Genomic DNA, 19,174 nt, shown 5'->3' with positions numbered 1-19,174 from the left:
AAGACACTGGTGACCCTATGAGCTCCACCATGATCCATGGAAGTTCTACAATCACTTCACCTCAATCAACCTTTCACAAGAAGGACCAAAGAACCCTACAAACATGTACACTTTCTGTAGTAGGGATCCTCCTTTAATTACACATTATTCCTTGGCTCCTGAAGATCTTTCCTTGTCTTCATGCATGATCTACTGCTGATGATGTTGATTGAGAAGGTCTTGGTTTATTTTTCGGTTGTATAACTGAACCTGACACGGTGTGGTTAAATTCAGGTTCATTTTTGTCTTCAGGCTCTCTGCTGTCCCACTTGGTGGCAGTAACATGCCACATTTCAAAGTTCTCCTCACCACTTCACTGCCAAGAGCACTAGAGCATGCAACCAATATGGTAATCACCCATACACACACACACACACACACACACACACACACACACACAATCATTATCAAATCAGATAAGAAGTGCTATTAATATTCTCAAGCCTTCATTCTCTCTGTGTGTTCCACCGTATCGCAGACATCGGGTTCTTTTCACATTTCACACATTATGTTACGTTCCTACTAGAACCTCATACATACCAGAAGAGAAAGGACACAGTGATGATGAAGAGGATGAGGATGAAGCCTCCGGCCGTGGCTCCGTACACCCACATCTTTATCCGTCCATCTGTACAAACGCACCACAACACACACACACACACCTCAACAAACGGCACCATGTTATATTATCACAAATTACAACATTATAAACAATTTCACCACGGCGCTGCTGAATCCTGGATCCTGATTGGTCAGAAGGTGTTGATTAATTCTCTATAACAGCAGCTCTGACAGTAGTGTAGATCTATATCAATGCGCTCGTTCTGACACGTTATCGTTTCTATAGTAACGGCTCGTTCACGTCTGCGACATTCTATGTAAAATGATTTAAAATGATATGGTGACGTTCTCTGTAAGGAGAAATGGGTTTGTGTAACGTTTACGGAAGGAGTCTCCAGTGTCAGCGCTGTGTAACAGTCAGAGGTGGCGCTGTAATTTTAAGCTTTCCGACAAGCTTCCTAAAAGTTTTCCTTCACCTTAAAGGTGCTAAACTTTCCAAGCATGTAAATATTGATTGGATGTTCTTCTGGAGGAACCCTTAAAGCTTCTCTGTGGTGTATGTCTGTACTGGGAAAGTGTGCGGTACAAATTCCAGATTTTTGTCCATTATGACCCAGAACCCACCCATTTAGCTATCCTGGTACTTGGTATACGCTTAGGAAAAAAGAAGAAAAAAATGTTCTTCAAAAGTTCCTTGGATAATTGCTTCTACAGAGGGTTCTACTTGGAACCCTTTCTATAAGAGAAACACTGTTGTACGGTTCTACACAGACCTCAGGGTTCAGAGTGTAAATTTTATGGCTCTGACAATAACTATTAAGTACTCGTATGTGAAGCACATTGGGGGAACACTTAATGGTTCTACTATGTAGAACCATAAAACAGAGTGTTTCCCTATCAGGTTCTATGTAGAACCATTTTTGGAAGCCCTAATTATCCAGTAATCCCACACACTGCGTGTATTCACAGGGTGAGTACGCTCAAGAGTTCTTGAAGGGTTCTTTAAGGATCTTGCCACTGATTCACCAGCACGAGACTCAGAGAGGGGGCGTGGTCTAAATATCGAAGGCGGGGTTTGTGTGTTAAAAGTGTACGAATAGCGTTACTGGGATAAATCATGTATTTAGAGGCGAGTGTGTGATGATTTAGACACGCTAAACTGCTGGCTGTGGATCTTACAGAACTAAGGAAGCCATTTTGATTGATTGTGAACCTCTGAGCCGATATTTTAATCTGTAATTACTGTAATTGTACACACATTCACAACCTGGAACATTTCATTGTCATGTAAATCACTGAGCTGCAGTAAACTCAGAGCTGCTGGAAGATGGAGGACACGAAGCTGCCGTGGAACCCGACGCTAAATTTAGATCTAATCAAGAATAGCCTAAAGCTAACAGTAAAGCAGCTCTGTCTTTCACAGTACAGTGCATACAAATCACTGTGGAGTGAAAGTGTTCCCTAAACGACGGCGTGTTAAACAGAGTTCTAGATCAGCCTCCGTCTTTCAGCCTCGTAAACACCGCACAGACGTAAACACCGCGCAGACCAACACCGCACAGACATAAACACCGCACAGACAAACACCGCACAGACGTAAACACCGCACAGACGTAAACACCGCACAGATGGAAACACCACACAGACGGAAACACCGCACAGACAACCACCGCACAGACGGAAACACCGCACAGACGGAAACACCGCACAGACAAACACCGCACAGACGGAAACACCGCGCAGACCAACACCGCACAGACGTAAACACCGCACAGACAAACACCGCACAGACAAACACCGCACAGACGGAAACACCCCACAGACGGAAACACCGCACAGACAGAAACACCGGACAGACAAACACCGCACAGACGTAAACACCGCACAGACGTAAACACCGCACAGACGTAAACACCCCACAGACGTAAACACCGCACAGACAAACACCCCACAGTCGTAAACACCGCACAGACGTAAACACCACACAGACGTAAAAACCCCACAGACGGAAACACCGCACAAACGGAAACACCACACAGACATAAACACCCCACAGACGAAAACACCGCACAAACGGAAACACCTCACAGACGTAAACACCCCACAGACGTAAACACCGCACAGACGTAAACACGGCACAGACGTAAACACCGCACAGACGGAAACACCCCACAGACGTAAACACCACACAGACGTAAACACCACACAGACAAACACCACACAGAAGGAAACACCCCACAGACGTAAACACCACACAGACAAACACCACACAGACGTAAGCACCACACAGACATAAACACCCCACAGATGTAAACACCCCACAGACAAACACCACACAGATGTAAACACCGCACAGACGTAAAAACCCCACAGACGGAAATACCGCACAAACGGAAACACCGCACAGACGTAAACACCGCACAGACGTAAACACCGCACAGACGTAAACACCGCACAGACGTCTGCCGTATATCAGCGTGAAGATAACCCTCACTCACTCCGACAGCCTTCACCTGTAACCTCTGATTTTGTGCCTTAAAGAACACTGAAAACAACTGAGACTGTATTTACTTTCTGTCATTTGTATTTACTGATCTATCTCTCACTATCTCTCACTCCATCTTTCACACTATCTCTCACACTATCTATCTCTCCATCTATCCATCTCTCTCTCTCTATCTCTCTCTATCTCTCTCTCTCATGCTATCTATCTCTCCATCTATCCATCTCTCTATCTATCTATCTATCCACCCCTCTCTCTCTCTCTCTCTCTCTATCTCTCTCTCCATCTCTCTCTCTATATATATCTCTATCTACCCATCTCTCTATCTATCTCTCGCTCCCATCTCTCTATCTATCTATCTCTCTCTCTCTCCATCTCTCTCTCAATATATATCTCTATCTATTCATCTCTCTATCTCTCTCTCCCCATCTCTCTCTCTATATCTTTATCTCTCCATCTCTCTCTCCCCATCTCTCTCTCTATCTCTCTCTCTATCTATCTCTCTCCCATCTCTCTCTCTCCCTCTCTATCTCTCCATCTCTCTCCCTCTATATATATATATCTCTATCTATCCATTTCTCTCTCTCTCTATCTCTCTCCCCATCTCTCTCTATCTATCCATCTCTCTCTATCTATCTCTCTCTCCATCTCACTATCTATTCATCTCTCTCTCTCTCTCCCCATCTCTCTCTCTATATCTCTATCTATCCATCTCTCTCTCTATCTATCTCTCTAGCATCTCTCTCTCCCTCTCTATCTCTCCATCTCTCTCTCCCTCTCTATCTCTCCATCTCTCTCTATATATATATCTCTATCCATCTCTCTCTCTCTATCTCTCTCCCCATCTCTCTCTCTATATCTCTATCTATCCATCTCTCTCTCTATCTATCTCTCTAGCATCTCTCTCTCCCTCTCTATCTCTCCATCTCTCTCTCTATATATATCTCTATCCATCTCTCTCTCTCTATCTCTCTCCCCATCTCTCTCTCCCTCTCTATCTCTCCATCTCTCTATCGCTCTCTCTATCTCACTCTCCATCTCTCTCTCTCCATCCCATCTCTCTCCATCTCTCTCTCTCCATCTCTCTCTCCATCTCTCTCTATCTATCCATCTCTCTCTCCATCTCTCTCTCTATCTATCTCTCTAGCTACTTACTGAAATTAATTAACTTTTAAATCCATGCAATTTCTTTATTTATGAGACTAATGGCATGTATGTAGTTCTTGATCTAAGTGCATTTTATTTTTATTTTCCAAGCGCTTTCTCTCTCTCTCTCGGTCATGTGATGCCGATACAAAAGGATGTCCCTGCTGTATACATGCCTAGCTTGGGGATTGGTTATGACCCCAGCTGCTGCAGTGCTCTGATTGGCTGCTGATCGCAGGCAGAAAGATAAAATAGGAATCTGTAAGCATCCCTTCCTTGTTATTCACCTTGAAACGTTAGACATCAAACATGTCCTGGCTATACTTAAACCGATGTCATGTGCTATGTAAACAAACTTATTATTATTATTACCTGGGCTGATGGCCTGTAGTGACCACTCGCCGAAGAAGTCGTGGATTTGGGACGGGCCCGGCTTCACCCTCCCTGAGCTACTCTTCACGTCGGCCTTCCGGGTGTCTCCGGCGCCCCCAGGTGTCCTGGTGCAGTAATCCAGGAAGCCGTGTGTGTTCATCACCTCCGTGTAGCCTTTCTCACAGCCACACACTCCGCTCTGCAGGAAACACAACTTCAGTGTGCGTGTGTGTGTGTGTGTGTGTGTGTGTGTGTGTGTGTGTTAATAAACGATATATAACTGAATGCTCCAATAACTCATTCCAAATAACGTAAACATTTAATTAATTCAATTATGTAATGAATACAGCTAGGTATTGCGTTACAGCGTTACATGACATTGAATTGTTTTATATTCATTAAATAATGTTCAAAATACTTGTAAAAAAACGCGTTTATGAAACATTCAGCTGATTGAACACGCACAAAATGTGTGATGTGATTTATTTTGTTTTGTAATAACGCTTACAGAAGGGGAAAAATGGCCACACATGTAATGCTTTAATCCTATTTATTTCTTTATTTAACATAATTCTAAAGTGCATTTATAACCACAGTGTGCTTGGTCTGGGGAAGGATGATAAGGCGAGGCTTATTTGTTTGAGTCATTTATTCCGAATTATCTCAGCTTCAGCTTCCAGAGAACCCCTAACTACACCACACTCATTAACGCATTAACACCGACTCTAACACCGCGCTGAACACAAAACGACCGAAGCCATCACGCCATGCCACGCCACGCCGCCGCGGGCCCGTGCCCTGGGCTCTGATGGACGTTCACTGCATTTCTTTCTGTTCATTTCAGTGCAGTTACTGCCATTATGTAAATTCTATTGCGCTGAATTTCCTCTGAACAATCAGAACAATAACGCTGATGAGATTTATTTCGTTCATCACCGCATCGTTACACCCCGCTCATTCCGCTAATGACATCACACATTTTATTGTTTATATAACGTTATTGTTTACAAAGGATTTATTGTTAACATGTGCTATACATCATAAATAATGAATAATGAGATATATTTATATATATATATATATATATATATATATATATATATATATATATATATATATAAAGATAAAAAGGTATAAGATATTTTCATGCAGCATTTTTCTCGTTAACATGCTATATATTGTTGTGGTGCAGGTTTTGTGACCTTTTCCAGTCTGATGAGCTTCAACAACTCTTTTTCTGAGGTCCTCAGAAATCTCCTTTGTTTGTTCCATGATACACTTCCACAAACACGTGTTGTGAAGATCAGACTCTGATAGATCTCACTTCTTTAAATAAAACAGAGCGCTCACTCACTCACACCTGATCGTCATCCCACTGACTGAAAACACCTGACTCTAATCTCACCTTCAGACTAACTGCTAATCCTAGACGTTCACATACTTTTCCCCCTCACAGATATGTCATATCAGATCATTTTCCTCAATAAATAAACGCTCGAGTATAATATTTTTGTCTCGTTTGTTTAATTGGGTTCTCTTTGTCTACTTTTAGGACTTGTGATGGAATCTGATGATGTTTTAGGTCATATTCATGCAGATATCTAGAAAATTCTTTCAAGCACCACTGTAAATAATATAAAACATGACATTTTGTTCTTTTATATTGCATTTTATTCATTCTTTTTTTAAATACAAAATTGCTACGATAACCCGTTTTCTTTTCCGATACCGATACTGAAACCTGATTAATTGACAAGCTGAGTGTCACTGAGTGTGTGTGTGCTTGTTGATGTGCTTGTGTTTGGACTCGGGGACAGGTTTTAGGGGATTTACTGAATGAACGTAAAAAGACGTAGTGTGGAGAGAACAGTAGATACGTGGGGAAGAGAGTAGAAGATGACCTGTTTGCAGTGAGAGAAGGGTTTAGTGCAGGGAGGATGGCAGTGACGCACACTCGTCGGCTTGTTCACCGCGAAACATCCACCTTTAACAAGAGGAAACATGAGAAAGAAGATTATTTCCACTGATACCGAGATAAACGTGCTGTCAGAGCTAATGGATCAGGGGCAGAAATAAACGCTTTGCTCGTCTTACTCATGGCAAGACAAAGCTACCCACAATCCCCTCCTTCTCATCTGCCTGTTTTAAATTAGCCATTACTGCCATGTCAACAATCACCTCTAAAGAACGTTAATCTTACATCCCATACCCATAATCCTCCTCTCTGCTGTTACAAACTCTCTCTAATTCAGAAAATCGGGGGGGAAAAGCTGTGAGAATCAGGATTGAATTTTATGTATTAGAAGGAGCCCATTTCCTCCCTTTACCTTTTATTCACAGCACGAGTCATTACCCACAATCCCCCTCTCTCACCAGCCCATTACGCCCCTGTGCCACTGATAACCGTATAAACGTGTTGTCAGAGCTGCCGAATGAGCTGGAGGCCAAACACGGCTTCTGATCAGCACGCCGCACAGAAAAGGCCGTATTTTCTGCAAATAGAAAGTCAGTTATATTTAAGTCTGTACGTTTACACCACTGTGCCGTCGATGTCCCCGTTCTGATTGGTCAGATTTATTCCTTCACTGTCATGACATACTACCCAGAATCCCCTTCTCTCAGTTTCCCTCAGTTTCATCAGCGTTCATTTTAAAGAAGAAGAACAAGAAGCGGAAGGTGAGGAAGGAAAAGGAGAATAGTAATAAAAAGAAGGAGAAAATGAATAATAATAAGAAGAGGAGAAGAAGAAAAAGAAGGAGAAGAAGAGGGAGAAGAAAAAGAATAATGAGTAGAAGAAGAAGAAGAGGAAAAAGAAGAATAAGGAGAAGAAGAGGAAAAAGAATAATAATAATAATAAGTAGAAGAAGATGTAGAAGAAGAAGAAAAAGAAAATAATAATAATAATAATAATAATAATAATAATAATAATAAGTAGAAGAAGAAGAAGAAGAAAAGGAGAAGGAGAAGAAGTGATTAGGGCCGGTGTGTCCGTGATGAGGAGATAAACGGCGAGGGAGACGTGATGAATGTTCCTCGGAGGGACGAGGCGTCTCACTGGAATGTAAATGTTCAGACGCAGGAGCTGATTAATGAGGTGTCAGGAAGTAAAGCCGACCTCTTATACATTTTTATTTCACATATTAATAAAAGCTCTTTTACCTGTATTTCACTCCATGACTCACTACCCACAATCCCCCTCTCCAACCAGCCCCACAGACTTGATGATGTCATTCTCTGTGCAGCGCCATGGCGACAGACAAAATATAAACATTTTCCCACATAATGTAAATAAAACGTAATGATTGTCCTCACATTTCATTATAAATTCGGATTTATTCAACATCACACCCTAATTTTATTGAATGTTATAGCAGCTGAAAACAACCGTTCCCTCACCAGTCTCTCTTTCTCTCTATTCTCTCTCTCTCACTGCTGTCTCACCCTCTCGCTCTGCTTCTCTCTGTCTGACTCTCTCTCTGGCTCGGTCTCTCTCGGTCTGTCTCTCTCTCTGGCTTGGTCTCTCTCGGTCTGTCTCTCTCTCTGGCTCGGTCTCTCTCTGTCTGTCTCTCTCTCTGGCTCGGTCTCTCTCGGTCTGTCTCTGTCTCTGGCTCGGTCTCTCTCGGTCTGTCTCTCTCTCTGGCTCGGTCTCTCTCTCTGGCTCGGTCTCTCTCGGTCTGTCTCTCTCTCTGGCTCGGTCTCTCTCTCTGGCTCGGTCTCTCTCGGTCTGTCTCTCTCGGTCTGTCTCTCTCTCTGGCTCGGTCTCTCTCGGTCTGTCTCTCTCGGTCTGTCTCTCTCTCTGGCTTGGTCTCTCTCTCTGGCTCGGTCTCTCTGTCTGTCTCTCTCGGTCTGTCTCTCTCTCTGGCTCGGTCTCTCTGTCTGTCTCTCTCTCCCGTGTGTATTATTGTATAAAAAGGAAGGTGTGAGGTTTTATTAAGTTTGTGTGGATACTGAAGCGTGTGCTGATGATCGATAAACAGCACCAGAGGAGAGAAAGAATATAAAGCACATGGGCCGTGACACGCGGCGTTAATGAAAAAATTAGGCGTTTATTTATTTATGTTGGCGAATGACTCTCCAGAGAAACGCTATGAAATTACTCAGGATTTTTTATTCAGTCGATACGTATAACACGGAAATCAATTATTCAACAGTGCTCATAATATAAAATCTACCTGAATGTACTGTTTACACACTCTAAATTTCATTCAAGTAGCACCTCATGTCGCCCGTAACCGTCACACACGTGCAGAGAAGGCGTTCTGTTAAAGGAAGTTTAGCTAGAAAAGATTTGTTGAGTGAATCAGGCTGTACATCGTGCAGCGTCGCTTCATTTCGAGGGTCTTGTTGAGATAACATCTACAGTAACTGTATATGAATATTAGCTAAAGCATAATAGTGTTGATAAAAGGTGGTTAAAAACGGTTCGTAGTGATGGACAAAACAAATCCTCAGTCCACAAACCTCTCGTGTGGGCAGGGCTTACCAGCGATTGACTCTCATTGGCCAAAACATTCAACGTGACTATAAATGGATAAAAAGTACAAGGTGTTGTTCGTAGATAAACAGAACGTTGTAATGGTTGGTAATAATTCAGGAAGTGGCAAAACCGCCACTCATTATTTTATGATAACTTTGACAATTCGGAGTGGTTTATTGCAAAATATTAGCTAATAACGTGTAAAAATGAATGAGTTTTAACGTGTAATTCACAGTAAAGTCAAAAATTCTCTCATGTTTTATACACTTATGGAGAAATTAACAATTTTATACTCATTTACCCAATAAAAATGCATTTAAAAGTATAAAAATAAATTCTTCCTCCTATTAATAACATTATTATGTGATGCACAGCTGTAGTGAGATGAGGTCATTGCTGAAGTTGTTGCCATGGCGTTACCTGTGACGTTGACTCCGTCTGAGCGTTGACACCACACCTCCCTCACGTTGTCGCTCCACACGCTCGTCTTCCACTCGTAGCTGTTGCACTTCCCTCCTACGGCAAGCCAAGAGGGACAGTTAAGACTTTTAACGGTTGTTAGTTTCTTTTTTATCATTGTTTTTTTTTTTTTTTAAAGGTTGTGAGTATTACCCATCATGCACTGTACCTTTACATGGCCGTGTCTCGATTTCCTGGTTTGGGCAGCTCTCCTGGTTCTCCAGCGTCTGGATGATGACGGCTCGTGAGCGTGACTGATGACCTTCGACCTCAAAACTCCGCCCCTCCACGCACGTCAGCTGACACAAGCTCCATGACGACCAGTCTGTCAGGTGACAGTCGCCTACAGCCGAAACATTATCGTATGTTATACGCGACATACGTTTTTAATTATGTTTTCAATCTGGATTTAAAGACAGCTATAGAGTGTTCATGTTCTCTGAAACACTATTCCAGAGATTATGGATGATGTGAGGAAAATTTTTAAAAAAAAACATCCACCAGCTCAGCTGTGATTCTCTTTGGGATTAACAGTAGCGCTCATGATGAGGTTATACGACTTCAGGAGAACAGCAAGATCGCCCAGAGCCAAGACCATTCAGAGATTTAACCCGAGTGGTTCCTCAGTGGTACGTCGGCTTCGTTTACCGCATGGACAGAACAATGGAGCCACATGTCCAACTCCCAGTCCAAATTCTCTAGCTCATCTGAACTCTAACACACACCTACGTCCTGTTCTCCAGTTAATTACTGAGTGTACTTAACGACCAGACTTTCACACAGTTCTTCAAAAAGCAACATCTGTTTCACAACTGTATCGAAGTCCACCATTTGGTGCTCGCTCGGTTTTCTTCTTTTGCTTGGATTTCCCCATTCGTAAATGTTTTCCTCATCTTTCTAAATGAAAGAGCGGGCCACTGGTTACATTAGCATAGTGTTGATCCGCTCCTACCACATTTCTGCAAACCAGACTGAAATACATTTCATTTACGAATACATAAAACTGGGAAATAAGCTGCAAATTATATCTATAAACACCCCTAAAGTGCAATGCTAATAATATCAGCGCTAACACATGATATCAGCTGAGTTAGCACACTCCTTTACGTGTTTTCATCGCGTTTAGGAACTATATAAATAACTAATTAAATACAAACATTTCTTAGATCCTAGGATTGTGAAAATTAGCCTGTACACTACTTTGAAGAACAATTCACTTAAAAAAAAAAATGCTAACTTTGATCATAATAAATTAGTAAGAAAGCTAAAACTGATTCATTCTAGCTAAACTCCACTGGTTTCCTTTCACCGTCAGCTGAATTAGCATCTTCTAAAACACAATATTAAGCAGCAGAACATGGAGATGAAGAGCGTACAGTAATACCCACACAGTTACAGCAATCATGTGCTTGAGCGCTGACCTTATCCGCCTGACAAGAGACTAGAGGTAATTATGCGCCTGTCTGATGATACGTTTAGGACTTTCTTTACGGCGTAGCTGAAGGTCAGATATCGACGCCCTCCACCCCGATAACCCGCAGTGAAGAGCAAATTCAGAGTGACACTTACGCAAGACAGCTCATCCAGTTCATTCCTTCCATCCGAAAGCCGGGACGCTTATTAGCGCCCGTCTCTGTGCTTATTATTCTCCATGTTCCCAAGTTCAGCTCTACACAGTCTCACAAGAAAGTGACCTTACACTTTTACTCCTTACTGAGGAGCTAAAGTAGCGCAAATGTCACCTGTACTCAATTTTCCTGAAGTACTCTTCAACCCAAATCATGCTAACCTTCTTAGCGTTGTTAAAGTTAAACTCCAGCATGAAACACAGGTGCGAATTTGGTGCAAGGCAGTGTATTTTCATTATTCCTGTGAGAGGTTAGACAATGAAAGAACTCAGAATTTCATGACGAGATAAATCTTGGATGCTGTGGATGATCACATTGATTATAAAGATTAATACGCAAATAGTTGAGGGTGGATTGTTCCTTTAATCATCAGGGATTTAGCTAGTTAGCATGAGCAATGTAAAAACGACTCCCCATTAATTTTCATCCAGCGTTTCAGAAGCTAGAGGGGTTCTGACTGAGAGATTAGTCCTAAACAAGCACTTGTATGAAACTTTTACTTTAAGAAGGATGTAGACTTGACTATTTTTTTGAGAATAATAATAAGCTGCTAAATAATACTGAGTCCCACTAATCTCCATTCAATGTGCCATAGTCCGAGTCTGAGACTTACGTTCAAAAGCTATTTCGATATTTACATGGGGAAAGATCCTCGTATTCAGAGTCGGGTTACACAGATAATCGGATAAGTCAACGGTGTTTCCCATACGGTTACAGCAATCGTGTTTGAGCACTGGCCTTAACCACCTGAAAAGAGATGTCAGTATACCTGGGCAGGAAGTCAGGGTTTAGCTGTAGTGTCAGTATACCTGGGCAGGAAGTCAGGGTTTAGCTGTAGTGTCAGTATACCTGGGCAGGAAGTCAGGGTTTAGCTGTAGTGTCAGTATACCTGGGCAGGAAGTCAGGGTTTAGCTGTAGTGTCAGTATACCTGGGCAGGAAGTCAGGGTTTAGCTGTAGTGTCAGTATACCTGGGCAGGAAGTCAGGGTTTAGCTGTAGTGTCAGTATACCTGGGCAGGAAGTCAGGGTTTAGCTGTAGTGTCAGTATAATTGGGCAGGAAGTCAGGGTTTAGCTGTAGTGTCAGTATACCTCGGCAGGAAGTCAGGGTTTAGCTGTAGTGTCAGTATACCTGGGCAGGAAGTCAGGGTTTAGCTGTAGTGTCAGTATAATTGGGCAGGAAGTCAGGGTTTAGCTGTAGTGTCAGTATACCTCGGCAGGAAGTCAGGGTTTAGCTGTAGTGTCAGTATACCTGGGCAGGGAACGAAGCATGGCTGCTGCAGTTCCGGCTCATTCTTTGTCCTGAAGTCTTCGTTGCATTTCTCATCCTCCACCAGGGCAGCTGGAGCATGGACATCAGGTCTCGGTCCAGCCGATTCGGGCCAATGACCCCAGTGAACAACACATGATACGTTCCTGCGTCTCACGCCGTCCCCGCACTCAGCACCCTGAGGACAGCAACAAAACATGCTGTCAGTACTAACAATAAAAACATTTAATGTACTTTTTCATTTCACACTTTACAGCTGAATATTTTATTAATCTTCGACCGCTGTAAGTCCCCATGAAATGGCCCTGATTTGATTTTGATGATTATGATTATGTTGACGTATTTCTTTTAGTAACAGGAAGTCAGAGTGACGCAACAGCCGACAGCGTTCAACATACGCCACACCCTCATTCTTATCCTTCTGAAAAAAAATCACACAAACCCCGCCCTCTTCCAAATAAACAAACTCCAAGCATATTTCTCCACCCAGTAATGGTTGGAAAAGGGACTAGTGTGTGAGAAAACACATAGGAAAAAGCACACTGACCAACCATGTTTACTGCTGTTATTATAGAGCAAGACATGCCCCCAGGGGTGGGATACATCCTAGAGAGGATCCTAGGATAAATCCTAGAGAGAATTTAATTGGATAAACACAAGACCAGTCCAGGATGAGTCATAAAATAATGTCCACAACTCGTTTTTTTTTTTTTTTTTTCTCTAGATATACTAACGTACTAACGTTACAGGTCAATCGTGATTTCATGGACGCCTGAGGGACTTGTTTTCATGATTTTGCACCCTGGATCAGTTCTACGCTTGCTTGTTGTTTCATCATCATCATCATCATCATCATCATCATCATCATCACAGGTTTCACAGGAACATCACTTTATTCTTATTATCGACGTTCCTTTGGACTCGTTTTCATGGTTTATACAACGATTATATAACGTGTTTACAGTAATGCTTATTTTCATGGACACAAAATGAAATAATTGGCAACAACTAGACGACATGTGTAATTTATGCAGAAGGTACTCCTGTATATATTAGTCCCGGATTAACACGTGCCAGGAGGGACAGAGATGCTCGTCCCTGCACATTTCAATCTGCAAGTCAAATTTATCATCTAAATTATTCATCAGCTTTGGATTCGTCAGGTTAATACTAATGGCTCAGTGGAGAATGTTCTAAAAGGTTATAGATGTGCTATAGACCTGAACGTGATGTTTTAAATCATTTAAAAAAACAATCTGTCGGTGTGTATGTGTGTGTGTGTGTGTTTTTTTTTAATGTATTGTAAATAACTAAAAATTGTCCAGGAAGATCTCTAGACCTTAATCCTCATGAAAAATTCAAAAGGCCTATGAATATACATGAGTATGTAAATTACGAACGCCTCCGCATGCTCCTGCTCTCCCGAAAAGTTAGTCAGCGATTTAAATGTTTACGTTTTGATTTGCATTGTCAATTCCTTCCTACATTATTAAACAGCATCAGACTTGACAACCATGACAACTGCATTACAGTCCATTCTAAACATTAGTTACTTTCGCTAGCTAGCAATAATAATTCGCGTATCGGGTGCGTTTTCTTTAAAGCCAGCAGAAACTGAGCATCTACGTCTACATCTACGCCTCTGTGAACTTTAGAGTTACGTTAAATAAGTAAAAAAAGAAGCGAAGCTCCGTTTTTAGAACAAAAAATTTCCTCAGTTTTAGATTCATCTGAATTTTTTTTTATTATTATTATTATTTTTTATTATAAATCTGTGCATTTTTAATGTCCTATAAACAACTCAAAATTGTCCAGGAACATCTCTAGTCCTATTTTCATTTGAAAATATATATATTAAAAAAAATAAATAAACAGCTTTATATAATTACTATTTATTAAAAATAAAAGCATGTTAACTGTATTAATTATTTTTATGGACCCAAAACGAAAAGTGGTACATAATTACCCCACTTAATCCTCATCAAAAATCCCAAGAGCTGTTAATATTCATGACTATGCAAATCAGAGAGAAAAAACATGCGCATTCTGAGTGAGTCAGCTATTAGAGAAGGACACGAACGAGATTTGAGGATCAGAGTCGATCAAAACGTGTTGAAATATAACGTTACCGTGGTAACCACAAGTTTGCTCGTCACTAAGTTAGTTCTAATAATTTGCATATCGGATGTGTTTAGTTCAAAGCAATCGCAACACGCTTCAAAAGTACGGCGAACGTTTCTGTTTAAAAGGGGGAAATGCTTGAATAATAGAAAAAAATATATATATATTGATTTAAACATCATGTCTGAGAATTTAGACGTGCGTTTAGTAGATAAACACAGAACGGAGCTTTTCATCGAATGCGTGGTTTTTATTGTGTCGAGATATTAAAGCAGAAAACTTGAAAGCGTGTGCTGTGCTTCTGTTCTCTGCAAAAGTTTCAAAAGAACTGCTTCAGTAATGACTCGGAGGACGAGGACGAAAAACCCAAGACGTTTAATTAAAACGAGCGAGAAAGAAAGGCGGCGAGAGGGAGATGGAAATCGGACGGCGCTCGGGATAAAGGAGGACGTTTTATTTTTGGCTGAACGGCTCCTTAAACTGTGGACCTTATCCGAAGTTCACTCACGTCTCAATGTCACCGAAGGTCCGTTATGCACTCAGGCGTGGGCTCACACCTTTACAAAATTCAATTAAAGTCCTCCAATATGGCGCCTACTGGGCGGAGGATAGAATTACCCCCGGCTCGCTTTGTGTCGGGGGCAGAAAGGGTCAAGCACAGACACAGCGAGGGGGGAAAAAAAAAGAAAGAAACAATGTGGAGGTGGATTTTTAATCGAGCGGTTACTGCAAATGAAGACGCACTCCTAATTAACCTGCTGCTTAAAAAGAAAAACGAGCGACGTGTCTCTGAGGACGCGTAAAAACACACCGAAACGTCGAATTAACCCCCCGGTGGAGACGAGAGATGTTTACCTCCACGTAGCAGGATGACCAGTCCCCCAGCAGCCAGCTGTAGCAAGGCCTGATGGGACACGGTTTAGTCTGCGAGAGCTGGGACGGACACGGACGACCTTCCTCGTGATCTTCCTGGAGGACACGTCGAGCTCTGGTCATCACACCTGCACGAGAAATCCACGTGTTAATACAGAGCATCACGTGCGAGCAGATCGGAAACGTTCCAATCGCTTTAATCCAGAAGTGTTTTCTGACATATCCTAATTAATGATGTGATAATGTGATGAAGTTACTGTTACCATCCTATAAGTGTTTTATTCCTCTTATAGCACAGCGACTTTTTACAATACTTTTATCCATTTGTAGTTACATTCAATGCTCACGGAGTCAGCGAGCTCCTGTTACCGCTTATGTTATAGCAGCTATAAACAGACGGTCCCTCACCTCACCACACTCTCTCTCATCATTAAAAAAAATGTTATAAACACTGCGGCTTGTCGTGTTAGCGAGTCCTGAAGTCGTCGGAAAACTTACAGTTACAGCTTTACCTCTGACTGTTACACAGCGCCGACACTGGAGACTCCTTCCGTACGTGTTAAACAAACATCTCCTTACTTCACCACATCAACAATTAATTACACACGTTTTTTAATGCATTTATGTCAAACAATGGGGACCACTGTTATAGAAAATTTAGTGAACTATTTCTGACCAATCAGAATCCAGGATTCAGAGTCACGTAAACAGCTAACAGTTATAATTAACCACAAGTTGAAATCAAACCCTTTTGGTCAGAACATTCGTGATTCGTCTATACTAAACACAAAACAAACCGTAACTCTAAACATTTCCTGTGATCAGCGACTTTTCCCCAGCGCTAAATACAACAGCTTCTGATTTTTTTTAAAAAGTCACAATATATAATATCACACACAATATAATATTACATAATGCCATTATTTTAATGCAGTTGTTTTAAGTTAAATTTCACGACTCAGAGGTAATGTTCCTCAGGTGTTGGTGTTGTGGGAGATGGGTACTCCTTCATAACGGACTATAATCTGTTTGTCCCGCCCACTCGGAAATGCCTTTTCACTCAGAAACACATCAAAAAATTGGGGGAAAAATAAAGTTTGAATTTCAGTTTACCCTCGACACACGACCGAGTGAGTGCGTTAACGTGCATTTTACAGAATTACAAACATCTGATTCCTAGAATGTTCAACGTTTTTAGCTGCATGACATTTTACACTACTACTACTACTACTACTACTACTACTACTACTACTAATAATAATGATGTTCAGTTTTGTCTAATGTTGGTTAAGTATCATTTTAAGAATCCATGTAAAGCCAAACCTGCTGATTAGATGGACGTACCTGGAGAAAAGGAAAAGGCTTTTTAATCGTTTCAGTCAGCAGAGGGCTGTAAACATTACAAACTGCTCCTTTAATGTTGTTTACTTCGGGAGAAAGTCGGGATTATTCCATACTGAGTGTAGGATATTAGAGTGGATCGATGTTGAGTGAATTAAGACAATTGTGGTGTTTAATGGAAGATCTGAGGAACGAAAGGTTAGAGATTTTAATTGGCTCGCAACGCAAATAAATCTGTTTCATTTCAGTTTCAGGAATGGATGTGCTCACTGGCACGGATCCCGTCAGCAATAACATCCTGATGATAAACGCGTGGAGCTTCCAGACATGAATAAATCCCTGTTTTGCTGTGTGGTTTTGTTTTTTTTTGTACAGTATACGATTTAATCCTTGCTTCCTTGTTTCCATAGTAGGATTTATAAAGGTAGCAAGTGATTCTACACACTTCTAGTGATTATAAAAGCCACCAGTGGAGGAAATTTGGTGTTTGAGTAAAGATGTAATGGAACGTGATATGAAACGGTGAACAAACAGCATGTTTGCTCAATTCAAAGCAGCTTTACAGAAACATATAAACACAGGATAGAGATTTTAAGTGTGTGAATTTATCCGTATTGAGCGAGACGGTGGAGACGGTGGTGAGGAAAAACTCCCTGAGATGATATGAGGAAGAAACCTTGAGAGGAACCGGACTCAGAAGGGAAGCCGTCCTCATCTGGGGAACAACGGATAGTGTGAGAGTAAAAGAGAGTTCATTATGGTTTAATATGAAGTCTGTTTGTTGAACTAGTCCATTGTTCACTAAAGGAGACCCGAGTGTAAAACTGCATGTTGTAATTGCAGTCCCAATTCCATCGCAGCAACCGTAGTCATAGCAACCACAGCGAGAACGTCCATGTGGAACTAACGTCCAATTGAGGTGCGTTTATTCTTCTTGTACAGCGGACTCTACGCTTGAACAAATTAAAAACAGTTAATATGGTGAGGTTTTCTGTAAGGACATGTTTGTTTAACATGGATGGAAGGAGTCTCCAGTGTCAGTGCTTCTTCGGGACGGAGGAGTTCATACTTTGCGGTTTCTCCTGTTTTGACTGTTTATAGCTCCTGTACCAAATAAGAACAGGACTTTCATGGACGTTTCACAACACAGTGTAGCTACAAATGGATAAAAAAAAAACGATGTGTCATTCTTCAATAAATAAAACATTGGAATTGCTGGGAAAATGCTGTGATATAAGAAGAATACGTATGAGATGTAAATGCCATAAGGTTTATTTCAGACTCTCTCTATCGTGTCATATCATACACATCTCTTTATCTCTCTGATTTTCTTGCTTTGGTTTGTACTTTCGGCTTGTGTTGTGAGTTTTCCTGACTCTGCACAATTCCCTTTCTTGGTAATGGGTTTTTCTTCGCTTGAGGAAACGCAGCAGCATTAGCATGCGACTCAGCGAGTCCTCTGCATTATTAACACTGCGCTATAAATCATAGTTGGGGATTACGCGTTAATGATCCTGGCCCGGTCCCCCCCCCCGCTCCCCTCCTCCTCCTCTTCCTAATACAGACTGAATGATTCATCAGTCATAGTAAATAAATATTTATTTTTTTTGTACTAATAACATCGTCATTAGCGTCGTTGCTAATTCAGAGTCAGCGAGGACTCGTTTGGCTCAGGTTTCCACCTCACTAAGAAGTGTTAATGCTTCACGTTGTATAACGCACTCTAATTGGCAGAGTTGGACGAGCAGGAGAGCGTCCCCGCAGTCCAAACGGCCCAGCTTCAGCTGGTTACTTCGCTAATTACAAACATTCACTGACCGTCATTAATCTTCAGCTGGCCGGAGTCTGGAGCGCCGCTAACTCCACACGTCTTACAGCGCAGACGCAGGCACAGAGAAATAGGCCACGTATTTAGGAACAAATAAACAACGTGTACCAAGCAGGGATGAGCAGTGTCGGTCTATCTATCCTGTCTGTCTGTCTGTCTATCTATCGATCGAAATATTATGTCTGTCTGTCTATCTATCCTGTCTGTCTGTCTGTCTATCTATCGATCGAAATATTATGTCTGTCTGTCTATCTATCCTGTCTGTCTACCCTGTCTGTCTGTCCGTCTATCGATCGATCGAAATATTATGTCTGTCTGTCTATCTATATATCCTATCTGTCTGTCTATTGAAATATCATGTCTGTCTGTCTCTCTATCTAGCTGTCAATCTATCTATATCTCCTGTCTGTCTGTCTGTCTATCCTGTCTGTCTGTCTGTCTATCTATCGATCGAAATATTATGTCTGTCTGTCTATCTATATATCCTGTCTGTCTGTCTCTCTAGCTATTTATCAATCTATCTATATCTCCTGTCTGTCTGTCTGTCTATCATGTCTGT

General features: G+C 41.6%; 1 protein-coding gene across 1 annotated transcript in view; it reads right to left on the bottom strand.

The window, feature by feature from the left end:
* Positions 1-19,174, bottom strand: part of thsd7ba (thrombospondin, type I, domain containing 7Ba) — a 154,395-nt gene that overhangs the window by 1,496 nt on the left and 133,725 nt on the right. Inside the window, exons 24-30 of the mRNA XM_053627859.1 lie at positions 15,429-15,574; positions 12,435-12,630; positions 9,727-9,900; positions 9,519-9,614; positions 6,523-6,605; positions 4,622-4,820; positions 580-667 (exon numbers count right to left, since the gene is read on the bottom strand). Coding sequence (XP_053483834.1) covers positions 580-667; positions 4,622-4,820; positions 6,523-6,605; positions 9,519-9,614; positions 9,727-9,900; positions 12,435-12,630; positions 15,429-15,574 — 982 coding nt within the window. The remainder of the gene's footprint in view (positions 1-579; positions 668-4,621; positions 4,821-6,522; positions 6,606-9,518; positions 9,615-9,726; positions 9,901-12,434; positions 12,631-15,428; positions 15,575-19,174) is intronic.

This window comes from Ictalurus furcatus, chromosome 6, assembly GCF_023375685.1.
Source record: "Ictalurus furcatus strain D&B chromosome 6, Billie_1.0, whole genome shotgun sequence".
NCBI lineage: Eukaryota > Metazoa > Chordata > Actinopteri > Siluriformes > Ictaluridae > Ictalurus > Ictalurus furcatus.
The sequence above is the reverse complement of the archived record's forward strand: the minus strand, read 5'-3'. Positions and strand labels throughout refer to the sequence as shown.